Genomic DNA, 18,030 nt, shown 5'->3' on the forward strand with positions numbered 1-18,030 from the left:
GAATTTTATATCCATAATGAAATGCTTTTAGTATGGACTGAATAAAATAAAGAATTCAGTTTCCATTATTTTGGTCCAAATTTGAAATTAATGGAACAGTTATTTAAGATGTTATAATAAACTGGTCAACAAAACATCTCTTTTGGATTTTTTACGTCTCATTCTAAAACAAATACATTTTAAGTGTGCAGTTTCTCGTCTAAATATTATCACAAATTCTACTTCAATTTTTGTTTAATAATCAGCTTTTATGCATTTAAACACCTTGTGATGTGTTTTTCCTTGGCATTATGTATGAACAGGAACATTGCATTCCCTGCAACCAGATTTTGTTGACCCTCTTTTCTCTCCAGTTTCTTTAAATTGTATGGTGCACTTTTCTGCTGATAGGCTCTGAAACAAGTACTGCAGCCTGTCCAGCTCTTGTATCACCAGCTACAGGTGCAAAAAGGTAGCTCTGAAATGTTGGCCACTTAATTTTTTCTTTGTCTGGATTTGTGTCTCATGCAATTACATATGCATTGTGTATCATGCAGTTATGTATGCATTGTGTACCAAGCAGTTACATGTGCATTGTGTACCATGCAGTTACATGTGCATTGTGTACCATGAAGTTACATGTGCATTGTGTACCATGCGGTTATGTATGCATTGTGTACCCATCAGTTACATGTGCATTGTGTACCATGCAGTTACAGATGCATTGTGTACCATTCAATTACATATGCATTGTGCACCAATCAGTTACATGTGCATTGTGTACCATGCAATTATGTATGCATTGTGTACCAAGCAGTTACATGTGCATTGTGTACAATGCAGTTAGATATGCATTGTGTATGATGCAGTCACATATGCATTGTGTACCATGCAGTTACATGTGGATTGTATACCATGCAATCACATATGAATTGTGTACCAAGCAGTTACATGTGCATTGTGTACCATGCAGTTACAGATGCATTGTGTACCATTCAATTACATATGCATTGTGCACCAATCAGTTACATGTGCATTGTGTACCATGCAATTATGTATGCATTGTGTACCAAGCAGTTACATGTGCATTGTGTACAATGCAGTTAGATATGCATTGTGTATGATGCAGTCACATATGCATTGTGTACCATGCAGTTACATGTGGATTGTATACCATGCAATCACACATGCATTGTGTACCAAGCAGTTACATGTGCATTGTGTACCATGCAGTTACAGATGCATTGTGTACCATTCAATTACATATGCATTGTGTACCAATCAGTTACATGTGCATTGTGTACCATGCAGTTATGTTTGCATTGTGTACCAAGCAGTTACATGTGCATTGTGTACCAAGCAGTTACATGTGCATTGTGTATCATGCAGTTATGTATGCATGCATTGTGTACCAAGCAGTTACATGTGCATTGTGTACCATGCAGTTACATGTGCATTGTGTACCATGCAGTTACAGATGCATTGTGTACCATTAAATTACATATGCATTGTGTACCATGAAGTTACATGTGCATTGTGTACCATGCAGTTACATGTTCATTGTGTACCATGCAGTTATGTATGCATTGTGTACCAAGCAGTTATATGTGCATTGTGTACCATGCAGTTACATGTGCATTGTGTACCATGCAGTTATGTATGCATTGTGTACCAATCAGTTACATGTGCATTGTGTACCATGCAGTTACAGATGCATTGTGTACCATTCAATTACATATGCCTTGTGTACCAATCAGTTACATGTGCATTGTGTACCATGCAGTTATGTTTGCATTATGTACCAAGCAATTACATGTGCATTGTGTACAATGCAGTTAGATATGCATTGTGTATGATGCAATCACATATGCATTGTGTACCATGCAGTTACATGTGGATTGTGTACCATGCAATCACATATGCATTGTGTACCAAGCAGCTACATGTGCATTGTGTACCATGCAGTTACACATGCATTGTGTACCATTCAATTACATATGCATTGTGCACCAATCAGTTACATGTGCATTGTGTACCATGCAGTTATGTGTGCATTGTGTACCAAGCAGTTACATGTGCATTGTGTACAATGCAGTTAGATATGCATTGTGTATGATACAATCACATATGCATTGTGTACCAAGCAGTCACATGTGCATTGTGTACCAACAGCTATGTATGCATTGTGTGCCATGCAATCACATGCCTTGTGTACCTTGCAGTTACATAAGCAGTACATCCTGAAGCTTCCATAAGATAGAAGAAAATTTTACTCTACCATTTTTAGACTAGCGATTGAGAAGATTATATTGAATCACTAGGTCACAGATCATACCCTTTGATGTTTTGTTGATAATCTGACAGCATTTTTGGAACTTAAACTGTTGTTAAACATTCATACCAGAATTTCCATGGGTCATGAAAATTTACACAACATGTACAGCTTTTGCATCTTGCCAAACCCAAAATGTATATTCATCTTTCTGTGCTGCTTTGTATTGACATTTATTAAGTTGTAAGTGTTTTGGTTGCAGTTTATATCGTAATCCCTTCAAGTTGTTTTGGACAGTTCTGTAGGTCATCTCCCATCTGGTATGTATGTCTGTTAATAAATCTGTGCAGGTGTAAAACTTGTCAAAATATTCTGTCAGATTTTTTACAAACGTGTATAAGCAGAAATCCAGTACTAGTCTGTATGTCAGTCGCTTTTCTTAGTCATTGTCTTTTGGCATGAATAACTTGGAATCTGTGTAAATAACAATTTGAACTGTCTGCCATATTCCAGAATAGAGTAAATCTGTGTGAAGATCATCCAAAGAACACCAAAATCTGTTCTTTATGGACACATGCCCCTTGTATACATGTAGACATTAAATATATATAAAAAAAACTCTTTTATGGATGGATGACCCTTTTATATATGTGTGTGTGTGTTTGGGGGAGAGGTTCAGTATAATCTGTGCATATTAAACAGAAGACCATTTGAATATAAGTCCAATGCTCTGGGTACCTCAACAAATGATGGAAAAAAATACATAAAGAATTTTTTTCATTACTTATCCAATCAACAGCATTGTATGAAATTTCTGCAGGAAGCTTCCTTGTGACCTAGATTTTTTAGACTTTTAGGCAGATATCAGCCAGGTGAGCAGCCTTAAGCTGACATGGGCCTCTTGATTTATTTTTTTCTTATCTTTTTCTTTTAATATGTAAAGCTATGATAATACTGTGTCTGATTTCAGAAAGCAAAGAACAGTGGACATCTGAGGAGATACAGATACTGGAAAGATACTTTGACTTCAAAGTAAGTGTAGAGTCATTACTTGCCTAATGTCATTAAAAACATCTTTTACATCATGGCAACTTGAAACAGTTATGTAATTGCTGTAGTGGAAGATGTAGTAGATAAAGTGGAAAGAATGGAAGCAGCAAAGTATGACTTTATATGCCAATTACACCATATGTGTCCATGTAATATAAATTCAGATGGTACTTAAATCTAGAGATAAACATAATGAAAATAAAGATGGCATCTTTACAATAAATAACATTGAAAATTTGATTAAAATAATCAATTCATTTTGAAGTAATGAGTACTAAAGTTTGGGGAGTTGACTCATTACAAATTGGAAATGAGTAGATGAGTGGACCCACCCCCACCCCACCCCACCCCACCCCACCTCACACAACACCACCGAACCCCACCTTTCGTATAACAATGAAGCCTAAGAAGGGGACAGGGATGGCTAAAACAGCCTGCCCAATCCACCAACTAAGGGAGCCATATAAATCTCTACAGTGATCCCATGGGGAGAAAAGGAGACATTCCATACTTGCCACCTGCTGGTGGAAGCCCCCAGCCCCATGGGGGTTGAACTCAAACATAGGGAAAGATGGGTATCAACCTAGACCTATTTCCTAGAGGAGGCAGGCAGCTCCATCAGCATGGTCAGGAAACTATTAATTCCTGGTGGAAACGAATTCCTTGTGACTGGTATTGGCTGTCCTACCTCATGTTTTGTGTCACATGCTTAGACCTGGTGTCCTGATATCTGGTGACATGCACCCAGTAATCAGTATTCATTGTTTTTCTCAGTGAACCAGTACCTGGTGTCTGGCACCTGTGAACGGTGCTTTTTTCTTATTGCCACTGAAGACTTTTTTTGTGTGTGTGTGTGTGTGTGTGTGTGTGTGTGAGAGAGGTTTAGGACCCAAGTACTTTTTAACAACCAAAAAATCAACAAACTATGACACAAAACCTGCTGTACAAATGACAGTCATGTCTCACTAAAGTGAACTCAACAAAAATCTAGTTGGAATCTGTGTGATTTAGATTTTTAATGTAGCTTTAACAATTTTTCAGTCATATTGCTACAATGTCTGCATTTTGGCAGTTTATGGTGATGTCTAGCGCTGGGGTATCATGCCGCAGACATGTAGCAAGATGTTCCACCCAGTCGCATTATCCTGACACCAGACCAACAAGCCCTAACTCTAATGTCTTAATGCTGAGCACCTAGCAAGGTAGCTGTTAGTACCATTTTTATAAGTCTTTGGTATGACTTGGCTGGGGTTTGAACCCATGACCTTCCACATCCAAGGTGGACACTCTAAACACCTGGCCACCGGAGTGGTTAGACCTTTTTGGGAACAAAAGGAACCCCATTGATACCCTGTCTCCCACCATTTTAGGACTGGCTTCTTGGCAGCTGTATGGATGGTTTCTTCTTGGAGTAAGGAAAAACCCAGTTGATTTCAGGAGTCAAAGGACATGCGCTTCCTGACCTCTTTAAGAAAATCATTTCTCTTTTATCTGTAGTTATTAAATTGTATGGATAGCTTGTATTTGGGATAAGGAAGAACCTATTATATTTGGATCAAAATGTCAAAAGGTCAATGTGATTGACTGAAATAATAAAAAAAGTTTCTGATCAATAACGTTAGTTCTAAATCACATACCTGAACCAAACATTGTGAGTGACATGCACTTGGGGTAAAAAAGTATTCTGTTAACCTTTGGGATGACAAGTTCATTAGATGAATGTAGCTGAAAGAAGAAAAATGTTTTTTTGTACACTGATTTTAGTTATTTGTATGAGGACAAATGATACCACAATTAAATGAGGTATATCACATGATATGCCAACTCATGCACCAAATACCAAGATTAGATGAGATATCACATAACATGTAATATGCCAACTCATGCACCAAATACCAAGATTAGATGAGATATCACATAACATGTAATATGCCAACTCATGCACCAAACACCAAGATTAGATGAGATATCATATAACATGTGATATGCCAACTCATGCACCAAACACAAAGATTAGATGAGATATCACATAACATGTGATATGCCAACTCATGCACCAAACACCAAGATTAGATATCAGATATTGTGTGATATGCTAACTAGATCTCTCTTTCTCTTCCTCTCTCTTCCTCTCTCTCTCTCTCTCTCTCTCTCTCAGTACTTAAATTATAACAACAGCTGATGATTATTTCATAGTTCTTCTTTGATAATGATACACTCTAAGTCCATCTGAATACCTTGAACAAATTTGATTTCACAATACATGTTGAACATTGTAGCTGTAATTTAAATTTCGCTATGTCACCACTGACAAGAAAGCATTGGTGTTGGAAAAACTACACACCATGATGCATAGACTAAGGATTGATTGGTTAGTGTGCTTTAGTGAGTTGTTTAAAATTGGAAGTTGTTGATATATCGGTAAATAACTGAAAAGGCTGGCAGATGTGATGTCACTAGTTTACATAATTATAAAGTTATCCAGATAGTTATACAAAAGTGTTGTACCGTTTTCCGCATTTTTTTAAACTTCTAAATTATAACAAAATTGCCATGAATTTTTGTTATAAAACATGATTAAACTTTTTAAACAAATCTGCAATCTCTTCTTTGACATTTTCAGAAATCATGAATATTATTGCGCTTTGCCAAAGTTACTTCCTTTGAAATGTGGATAATATATGGATGGATTGACAAATTGACAAAAACATTAAGAGATTGAATTGAAGAATTGTGAATAGCATAATACAGATCCTGACCACTAGTCTAATATATCTAGTTAGTTTATTTTATGTAATGGGATTGTATTAATGCGCTAGAAAAGAAAGTTTTGGGCAGTGTATAGGTGGACAAACAAACAGGTGAAAATGTAAAAAATATTGAAACTGAAGAATTGTGAAAAGTAAATAGCACAGCTATGCCACAAGCATTATTAATGTGAAAATTATGTAAAGATACTTGACACGGTTTTGTCCTGAAAGCAGAAGTGCGAATAGGGATTGATGATAGACAAATAGATGAAAATATTAAAAACAATGAAACTTAAAAATTGTAAATAGCAAAAGTACAGTTAGACCACTAGACTGATATGTGTATGAGATTTCATAGAGATATCTTGATTGACTTTGGAGTTTTACTCCAGAAATGAAAGTCTGATGGATGGACTACTTATTGTAAACTTCATCTCCATGCTAATATAGGAAATATTGAATGCAGAATCTTTAAGGTACATATATGTAACTTGCTTGACATGTGTTCCAAGATTGGTTGAAATATCTTGTATGTAACTTGCTTGATATGTTTACCTAGTTTGGTTGTAATACTTTTTATGTATCTTGCTTGACATGTGTACCAAGTTTTGCTGAAATACCTTGTATGTATTTTGCTGGACATGTGTAGCAAGTGTGGTTCAAATACCTTGTATGTATCTTGTTTAATATGTGTACCAAGTGTGGTTCAAATACCTTGTATGTATCTTGCTTGACATGTGTACCAAGTTTGGTTGAAATTTCTTGTATGTAACTTGCTTGACATGTGTACCAAGTTTGGTTGAAATTTCTTGTATGTAATTTGAGGATGTGTGTACCACTTTTCATTTAAATACCTTGTATGTAGCTTGTTTGACATGTGTACCAGGTTTGGTTGAAATACTTTATATGTATCTTGCTTGACATGTGTACCAAGTTTGGTTGAAATACCTTGTATGTAACTGTTTGACATGTGTACCAGGTTTGGTTGAAATAGTTTATATGTATCTTGCTTGACATGTGTATCAAGTTTGGTTGAAATAACTTGTATGTAACTTGTTTGACATGTGTACCAGGTTTGGTTGAAATAGTTTATATGTATCTTGCTTGACATGTGTACCAAGTTTGGTTGAAATAACTTGTTGGTAACTTGCTTGACATGAATACCATGTTTTGCTGAAATACCTGGTATGTAATTTGAAGACGTGTGTACCACTTTTCATTGAAATACCTTGTATGTAGCTTGTTTGACATGTGTACCAGGTTTGGTTGAAATACTTTATATGTATCTTGCTTGACATGTGTACCAAGTTTGGTTGAAATACCTTGTATGTAACTTGTTTGACATGTGTACCAGGTTTGGTTGAAATAGTTTATATGTATCTTGCTTGACATGTGTACCAGGCTTGGTTGAAATACTTTATATGTATCTTGCTTGACATGTGTACCAAGTTTGGTTGAAATACCTTGTATGTAGCTTGTTTGACATGTGTACCAGGTTTGGTTGAAATACTTTATATGTATCTTGCTTGACATGTGTACCAAGTTTGGTTGAAATACCTTGTATGTAACTTGCTTGACATGTGTACCAAGTTTGGTTGAAATACCTTGTATGTAACTTGCTTGACATGTGTACCAAGTTTGGTTGAAATACCTTGTATGTAACTTGCTTGACATGTGTACCAAGTTTGGTTGAAATACCTTGTTTGTAACTTGCTTGACATGTGTACCAAGTTTGGTTGAAATACCTTGTATGTAACTTGCTTGACATGTGTACCAAGTTTGGTTGAAATACCTTGTATGTAACTTGCTTGACATGTGTACCAAGTTTGGTTGAAATAACTTGTATGTAACTTGCTTGACATGTGTACCAAGTTTGGTTGAAATAACTTGTATGTAACTTGCTTAACATGTGTACCAGGTTTGGTTGAAATACCTTGTATGTAACTTGCTTGACATGTGTACCAAGTTTGGTTGAAATATCTTGTATGTAACTTGCTTGACATGTGTACCAAGTTTGGTTGAAATAACTTGTATGTAACTTGCTTGACATGTGTACCAAGTTTGGTTGAAATACCTTGTATGTAACTTGCTTGACATGTGTACCAAGTTTGGTTGAAATACCTTGTATGTAACTTGCTTGACATGTTTACCATGTTTTGCTGAAATACATTGAACAGTTTGAGAGCTCTGCTTCAAAAGCAAACGTTCCAGCAACCAGTTGTTGAGTACCCTCAATTTATGTTACTTATCCTACACTTTGTTTCCATGGTAACCAAAAACTAATGAATGCAAAAAAAGCTAAGTAACAAAAGACACCTATATATGTGATAGTTTGGTTGAAATACCTAGTATGTAACTTGTTTGACGTGTTCCAAGTCCGGTTGAAATTTCTTGAATGACTTGAGAATTTGTGTTCTGAAAACAAAATGTTTACAGACAAACATTTAATTTGTTAGACAGACAGACATTACAGTAGCTATTATCCCACCTTATTAAAACTTAAGAGGGATAATAATATTTTTAGCACATACAGCAAAAGTCACTTGAAGTAGACAAATACAATTTTGATATGCATGATTGTATGCAGTTTTCATGTTTATATTCATAGATCAAGTGCCTGTTCCAATTTTCATGTTTATATTCATAGAGGGCCTGTTCCAATTTTCATGTTTATATCCATAGAGGGCCTGTTCCAATTTTCGTGTTTATATTCATAGAGGGCCTGTTCAGTTTTCATGTTTATATTCATAGAGGGCCTGTTCCAATTTTCATGTTTATATTCTTAGAGGGCCTGTTCCAATTTTCATGTTTATATTCATAAAGGGCCTGTTCCAGTTTTCATGTTTATATTAATAAAGGGCCTGTTCCAATTTTCATGTTTATATTCATAAAGGGCCTGTTCCAATTTTCATGTTTATATTCATAAAGGGCCTGTTCCAATTTTCATGTTTATATTCATAAAGGGCCTGTTACAATTTTCATGTTTATATTCACAGAGGGCCTGTTCCAATTTTCATGCTGATGTTCATAGAGGGCCTGTTCCAATTTTCATGTTATTACAGCAGTCATATAGATTTGTGTACATTTTACATTTTATTTACATATATTTGTTTGGTCTACAATTGGACATGTGAATTTTACAAACACAACTTTAGTTGTAAAAATATATAAATATTATTTTTATTGTTTTGTAAAAAATATTGTTTACCATGTGTGATTTACTTGATTCCTCAGGTTGCCTGCCCTCCATACAAGTCTAATGCTTTGACAGCCTTTGGTCGTCTTCTTCGAGCCAAATCCCGAATTGTCAGAGACTGCATACAGATAATGAGACTGGAGCTGGTAAGTACAGATTGGGTCTTGAAACTTTTTTTATGTTACTGGTTTGCTGAAGCAAGTTGATTTTCACATACTGTTTTGCCAGGACAATTTGAGTTTTCACATACTGGTTTGCCAGGGCATTTTGATTTTTCACGTACTGGTTTGCCAGGGAATTTTGAGTTTTCACATACTGGTTTGCCAGGGCATTTTGATTTTTCACGTTCTGGTTTGCCAGGGCATTTTTAATTTTCACATAATGGTTTGCCAGGGCATTTTGAGTTTTCATGTACTGGTTTGCCAGGGCATTTTTAGTTTTCACATAATGGTTTGCCAGGGCAGTTTGAATTTTCACAGACTGGTTTGCCAGCGCATTTTGAGTTTTCACATACTGGTTTGCCAGTGCATTTTGAATTTTTACATATTTTGAGTTTTCACATGCTGGTTTGCCAGTGCATTTTGAGTTTTCACACAACTGATTTGCCATGGCATTTTGAGTTTTCACTTACTGGTTTGCCAGTGCATTTTGAGTTTTCACATACTGATTTGCCAGTGCAAATATTCTGTTATCAAGATACAGGTTTTCCATTTGGAAAGATAAAATATCAGTGTCCCTTTTGATAACTTTCAGTCTGTGGCATTGTGCATAAGATTTGTATGAAACATGTACAGTTGGTTTTATTGGAGATTAAATAATTACTGTAATTTTACAGAAGATAAGTTATGTTTTCCTGTACTTATGATGATATGAACTATTTATGGCAACCTAGGTTATGAAGACATTTGTTGGCCTCCATTGTTTTGTATATTTAATTTGTGTTGTGTGCTTACTTTTTCCATGATTGAGGATAGAGTTCTAGTTTGTACCTGGCTTTTGTTATGTTTTTAAGTTATAAATAAGTTGTTTACTGACATATGAGTTCAAGTTTTAGACTTAATTATGACCTTGGAAGGTTCTGGAAGCAAACTTGTTAGCAGTTTGGTGTAATTTTCCATTAAGATGATTGATTTTTAAAAAAATGTTATCATGACATGTTGGGTTGTATATAAACGAGGTTTCTGTCAACAGAATCTTCATCCCTGTTTTATTATCAGTCTGGAATTATTTTAACTAAATAATTATTTAAATTATTAAAAAGAGAAGTTACGTTCTTTTCCTGTACTGAAGATGATTTGGACATACAAAATGAAAATCCTGTGGCAAGTTGGGTTTTGAAGACATTTTTAGTCCTCCATTCCTTTGTATATTTAATTTGTATTGTGTGCTTGACTTTTGTCCATGTTTGAGGGTAGAGTTCAGGTGTGTACCTGACTTTTGTTATGTTTGTGAGTTATAAATATGTTGTTTACTGTCATTTGAATTCAAGGTCTAGCCTTGGCAGACCTTGGAAGGTTCTGGAAGTAAACTTGTTTACAGTTTGGTGTAATTTTCCATTAACATGAATGAATTTTGTCAAAATGTTATTTCGACATAGGTCAAGTGGGGATGTATATAAATGAGGTTTTGTCAACAAAGTCTTCATTCTTATTTTAATATCAGTCTTAAATTTTTTGCTGCTGTGTTCAGTTATAACTTGAGAATACTCATTTTTATAAAATTAGTCATTGGAATTATGAAGTGCTGATTTACATTTTGGACTAAAATACTACTTTGGAATTATTGTATATTCATTCAAAGACATTATAGATTATATCATTGGGATACATTAAGATTATTGGTACATTAGACATTCAAGACTTGGAATTCATTCAGAATATAATATACTTTGGACTTTTGATAGAAGATTTAGGATTCTTTGGGATTTAATTCACAATACTTTAAGTTCCTTTTAAATTTTCACCATGTATTGTAGGGAAATATATTATTTGTTGAATCTTATAAAACTTGCTGGTTTCGCTTTCTTTCTGTTACATTTTTTAAAACTGTAGAATCCTAACAATATATTTGACATGAGAAAGTTGTAGTAACTCATTTGGTAGAGCATCAGACTCATAGTGCAAGGGTTAGGTGGTAGAGCATCAGACTCAGTCCAAGGGTCAATTTGAAAAGCATCAGAAAGGGTCAATTGGTAAAGTATTAGACTCTTAATCCAAAGGTTAATTGGTAGAACATCAGACTCATAGTCCAAGTCAGTTGGTAAAGCATCAGATTCATGGTCCAAGGGTCAGTTGGTAGAGCATCAGACTCATAGTCAAAGGGACAATTGGTTGAGCATCAGACTCAGTCCAGGATCAGTTGGTAGAACATCAGACTCATAGTCCAGGGTCAATTGGCAGAGCATCAGACTTATAGTCTAAAGGTCAGTTGGTAGAGCATCAGACTCATAGTCCAAAAGTCAATTGGTAAGCATCAGATTCATGGTCTTAGGGTAATTTGGTAGAGCATCAGACTATAGCTAGTAATTTGTTGAAAGTGTTCTTAAAACCAACCAAGTAAAATGTCTGACTTATAAACTATGTATAGCTTTTGACAGTGACTAAACTGCAGTTATAGTTTGTCAAAACCAGTGAAAAAGAATTTTTGTATTTTAGTTCAGTTTGCTGTTTTTAGGTAGGTTGGTATTTGTATCTGCATGTTTGGCATGAGGTGGTATTTGAAGTGAAGAAAACCTGACATGTGATAGGTGGTCACCAAGCAGGAATCCCTTGGGTCAGGAAGAAAAAACTAAGAGAATTTTTAGTTTTCAGGAAAGTCAAGGAAAAATTTAAATGTCATAATCAGTCAGGGAAAATAGAAATTTTTAGTTAAGAGCCATGTCATTTTATATATTGAGTCAGGGAGATTTTAATAAGTGCAGTGGGAAATATGCAGTACAAGTCTCTCAACTAGGCTGTTTTCTTATCCATGATTTAAAATGTTCTTAAGTGCACAATGTTTGGAGCATCCTCTGAATTTATTTACATGTAGTGGTGCTGTTATTTTTCAAATTTTGGACACTTTTAGTAACCTTGGATCTCTTGTTCTTCATCGAAAAGTCAGAAACTTTTGATTCCAGTAACATAACGAACACTGCTAACCTTTGCACATGCTGGATCTGGGGAATAAACCTAAGACTAAAAAGGTGTAAAATGAGTTCCATGCCAGTATGTTATCCAGAACCCTAACCTTTGACAACATTTTTAACCATAGATTACTGAATCTACTGTTTTTAGTAGCCTTTTGTTTTGTTGCCAGTTAGATTACAGGAGATAGGGAAGTTCTTTTATGATCAGTGGTGAAAATTCTGCATGTTCAAAGTAGCCATATGCAATAGAAATGAAACAAGAGAATTTCAATCTTTTTTGAATATTCCAGATGCAGGACAGGAATGCCAAATGGTCAGTCCAGCTGTGTCTGACAGTGCCACCATCTGCTGCCCACATAGCACCAGCTGGGACACCAGCCATTGTTGTCATGACCAAAGTTGTTCTCATGGTACATACATACATACATACACACACACATGCACACACGCACGCACACACACACACTCGCACGCACACACACACACACACACACAATAGTGGCCACCTTTGGGAAAAGATAAAACTGGCCTCGGTACACAGGTGACATATGTACACAGGTTCATCTTTCAGACTTAGTCTTTGAACAAATACCATGCACTGAAAATTGTTAATATTATAATTAGTCAATTTTTTGTACACTATTCATCAAAAGTGTAAAATACACATATGTTGTTCTGTCCCAAATTTATTTTCCACACAAGATTGCAAGATCACTTTGATACATGCTCTTAATTAAATCATCTCTTTTAAAATAATAACTGATGTTTGTTTGTTCTGTAATGGAACACAGATTTCACTACTAATAGATTATGTATGACTATAAAACAGAAGACTTACTTTTGGTCAGCCAACTTTTATAAATTAGGCGTCGAAATAACTGTCTACGCTTCAGAAACCATATCTGGATTTAAAAATTGTTGAACTTGCAATGATAAAAAGACAGTTGGTTTATGTGAAAAGCCTGTGATGAATAAAGAATAAAGGAATCCATGTATGGCTATTTGCCTGACACATGAACTGAAACTTCCCTCCCTTTTAACAGGCAGTTTGAAATTACTGAATGACCCCTGACCCCGTTAAACAAGGATATAACATGTTATCTTTTCTCAGAGATGAACTTTATTCATTGGAGATGTTTGTAAGTCACAGACAAATGGATAAAGGTGTTCAACCAAACCTGTGACTCTGGCACAAAAGGCAACTTTTATTTTTGCTGCAGTTACACACTACTTTTCCAACCACCCATCAAATGAATCAATTTGTCCCTCTACGCTAATGATAAAAACTTTTGAATTTGATACATTGACAGCTTTGAGTTAAACTGACAATGTGACCAGATTACAGTGAGATGAGAAATGTTTGCATATCGACTCACATATTCTTTCATCTAAACATTACCTTCCTCATGAAGCAAAAGTTTCATTTGTATCCACTGAGTGGTCACTGTAGACACACTCCATTACCACTTAAAGCAGTGAGAAACCATTATTTGATTAGGAAACACCTTGACACTGACTGCAGAATGCAGGTGACCATCGAACATTTTTTGTAATAATCATTGTCAACAAATGTTATCTCTAGTTGTTTTTACTAGAGGGTATATTTTTACAGGTTCAGGTGACATCTGCTGTACTCAGACTTTGGAATTGCATGCCGCTTGCATGCATCCCACCAAACTGAAGGTATGGGGGTATATTGGAAAAGCAAAGTTCATCTGTCTGTACATTTATAAGCATGGTTATTTCGGCAACACAGCTTTTAGTTTGCTTTTGGTCTTTATTTCCACAAACCTCAGTATGCCTTTCCCATATTGAAAATGCAAAGTCCAGTTATTGCTGGGGCTCTTAGATCAAGGTCAAAATCACTGGAACTGAAGATGTGATTTTCCTTTTCTGCATAAATAAGTAAGTTTTCTTGGACATTCATTTTCATCAGACTTGATAGGCAGTTAACACTTGGCAGGGGCATTGTACATTCATTTTCATCAGACTTGATAGGCATTTAACATTTGGCAGGGGCATTGGGCATTCATTTTCATCAGACTTGATAGGCAGTTAACACTTGGCAGGGGCATTGGGTATTCATTTTCATCAGACTTGATAGGCATTTAACACTTGGCAGGGGCATTGGACATTCATTTTCATCAGACTTGATAGGCAGTTAACACTTGGCAGGGGCATTGGACATTCATTTTCATCAGACTTGATAGGCAGTTAACACTTGGCAGAGGCATTGGGTATTCATTTTCATCAGACTTGATAGGCATTTAACACTTGGCAGGGGCAACTCACTATTGGTTCTAAGGCTGAGAAGTTAAAGGTCTAGATTACTGAAGCCAACATAGTGATTTCTGTGGCTGCTGCTCAGTAAGTCTGGCATTCTGGATTCAGTTTTCTTAGGTTTTTTAACTGTACTGGTCAGACCAGAATGGCTTATGGGATGGTCATGTGTTTGTCATCCATCCTACCATACCACTAGCACAAGTTTGTTATCACTACCCCTCCCAAACTACTTGGTGGTTTGCCATGAAATTTTACAGATGCATTCAGTGCATGGTTTAGTTGGTCCTAAATGAATATGGAACTGCTTGGATATCTATTATGGTCACCACAGCAGCCATCTTGAAAATCTTGTTATTGCTCCTCTTCCAGAATGGATGGTCATATCAGCATGTTTTCTTTTAAAGACTTTTATTCATCTTGTTAGTCCTAAATGTGTTAGAGCGTCCACCTCGGATGCAGGAGGTCGTGGGTTTGATCCCCGGCCGAGTCATACCAAAGACTTACAAAAAAGGTACTAACATCTGCCTTGCTTGGCACTCAGCATTAAGAGGTTAGTATTATGACTGGTCGGCCTGGTGTCAGGATAATGTGACTGGGTGGACATCATGCTGCATGTCTGCGGCATGATGCCTCAGTGCTAGACATCACTATAAACTGCCACACTGCAGACTTCATAACGATATGACTGAAAAATTGTTAAAGCTACGTTAAAAAATCCAGATCACACACACACTCACACACAGTCCTAAATATAAATGGTGTCAATCTGATGTCCAATATGGCCACCACAGCAGCCATCTTGAAAATGTTATCACTATTCCTTCTGAATGGAAGTCATATTGATATGGTATCTATTTTGTCAAAAATGAAAATGTTGCCAGTCTGAAGTCTAATGTGACTGCTAGTTTGGCCAGCATGAAAATCCTCTTATGACTACTCCTTGGTGAATTGTTATATCAGCAAGGGGTTTTCACTAATAGACTTCTTGTCACAGGTTCAAACCCTGGCTAAGTCATACCAGAAACATATAAAATGGTACTTGCAGCTGCCTCACTTGGCAATCAGCATTAAGAGGTTAGTGTTAGGATTGGTTGGCCTGGTGTCAGGATAATGTGACTGAGTGGGACATGATGCCATGTGTCTGCAGCATGATGTCCCAATGCTAGACATCACTATAAACTGCCACACTGCAGACACTATAGCGATATGACTCAAATTGTTAAAGTCCCAAACACACACACACATACTCTAAATGAAAATTGTGCCAATCATACACCCCAAGACTGCTGATTGTTATGACAGTATGTCCACCACAGCAGACAATTTGAAAATATTGTTATTGCTGAAGAATATCGGAGATGGTTTTAACACTTTTTCAGTTAAAAGAAAGAAATAGTATTGTCTTGAATTCCTGGAAATTCTTTTCACCCTGTATAGCATCAGTCCTTATGAGGGAATCTTGTTATAAATAGTAAATATTTAGGCAGAGGTACTGTGTGACCTCACTATAGCATGCTCCGTTATAACACAAATTCGGATATAAGATGGTCATGGGTGTGGCTCCCGAAATTTCATATACATGTATTTTTCTCATACACATAAGAAAGTCTTTTTTAAAAGTACGTAAAATACATAAAAAATTTATTATCATTTTGGGGAAGAGATTGTATATGAATGATACAAGATGATCGTGGTTTGGCTCCTGAAATTTTATATGTATTTTTCTCGTACATGAAAAAGTAGTTTGTTCTTCTTAAAAGTACTAAAAATAACGTGCAAAAAGTTTATTCTGGGATTGCATCGGGCTTTGCCAATGTCGCAAACTTGGATTTTTTTCCTTATTGGCAGCAAAATATACCATCTGGCAAATGTTTTTTATTGGTGACATTGTTGGCTGTTTAAACATGTATATACAACCATTGGTTTGGAGTAGAGAAATTCAGAGGCCCCATGAAAGGAAGCCGCAAACTTGATATAAATTTATAAATTGTTACATAATCAAATTCTTTGTCCATATTGACAAATCATCTAAAAAATGAATTGTTATATCATAATCTGCTTATCTTTACATCTAGCATGAGTACTGTATGCTGTGAGATATCCCCTTTTTTGTTGTTGACATTCTGGTAACGGAGATCAACCGGACAAGGCATTATCTCGTAATCTATCTTTTGTCGGATTTTCAGCTGCTCGCTAATAATTAATATATTTACATAGACTGACACTTGTATGTGGATGGTAAGTAAAATTCCTCTTCTTTTCACTCAGAATTAAATCCTTCAGAACACTCACATTTTCTGTAATAATCCCTGTCATCAGACCAGAACACCTGGTCTCCATCGTCTGTTGACCCTTTGTTAAATTTCTGATGCATGCATGGAAGGCAGCATCATGCTGCTACCACAAATGTGAAACAAAAAAAAAAACATTGGTTTATTCATTAGGCAGGGAGGAACAGGTAGCTAGAATAGACCAAACGACTGCCAATTCCTTTTAAATAATTTGCTGGAATTTCAAAGGAAACAGATTATCTTTGAAGCACCAATTGTTATGAAAATGTACTCAGCAGATGGAGAAAGAAAATCAGCCTCAGTCATGCAGTACAATTATTTGATGTTGCTGCCACAATAAGAAATGGGCATTTGCTTGGTTATCCAAAGCTGTCCTTTAACGTTGACTTCAATAACGCATGCACCCTTCAATAAAAACAAAGAACTTTTCTTCAAAGGGAGTCAGTATCAAACTTAAATAAAAGTGATGGAATCTGATGGATTTTTTGCATTTTCCAATGTGACTGGAACACGTTAACTGTGCCGTGAAAGTTTCCTTTTTGCAGGGAAAAGGTTTATGCTTACGAACGCCACCAATGGTGGCTTAAAACGCAAACTAGCATTTACCTACTTGGGGCATTCTGAAAAGTAAATGTGCTTCGTCATTTGTTACGCGATTGTGCTATGTTTTTCCACTGAATTCAGACCAGTATGACCTGTGACAAAATTATTGAATATTTTAAATCTGTGTGTGCATGTTTTCAGTGGGATCACTTGTATTGTGGATTCAATGTATGTGATGAGATTTACCAGTGAGTACACGGTATTGATACTTTATTCATGCTTTACATTAGACATGTCTATATAAACAGTATTCGCATATATGTACCAATTCATGGTTCTCTAAATAAAGTAAACTATTATACTATTATATATGCCTTCTGTTTCCACTACCAGTGTATTTCTGATGTAATATGCATCGATTTAAGATGGTAACTGTGCCAATGAAGCATGTATTTTACCGCCCGCATTTATTACCTACCCCTACCACCACCCTGCAAATTGTTTTGGTTACATGCATCATTTTCTTCAGCTAACTGACC

At 35.9% G+C, this 18,030-nt stretch overlaps 1 protein-coding gene across 1 annotated transcript in view; it reads left to right on the forward strand.

Annotated features, from left to right (window-relative positions):
* LOC149792265 (mediator of RNA polymerase II transcription subunit 14-like) overlaps nucleotides 1-18,030 on the forward strand; it is a 107,931-nt gene that overhangs the window by 82,528 nt on the left and 7,373 nt on the right. The window contains exons 38-40 of the mRNA XM_089970795.1: nucleotides 3,222-3,283; nucleotides 9,286-9,393; nucleotides 12,665-12,784. Of these exons, the coding sequence (XP_089826921.1) occupies nucleotides 3,222-3,283; nucleotides 9,286-9,393; nucleotides 12,665-12,784 (290 nt within the window). The remainder of the gene's footprint in view (nucleotides 1-3,221; nucleotides 3,284-9,285; nucleotides 9,394-12,664; nucleotides 12,785-18,030) is intronic.

Source organism: Sinohyriopsis cumingii, chromosome 9 (assembly GCF_028554795.1).
Source record: "Sinohyriopsis cumingii isolate HCF-2022 chromosome 9, ASM2855479v2, whole genome shotgun sequence".
Classification (NCBI taxonomy): Eukaryota; Metazoa; Mollusca; class Bivalvia; order Unionida; family Unionidae; genus Sinohyriopsis; species Sinohyriopsis cumingii.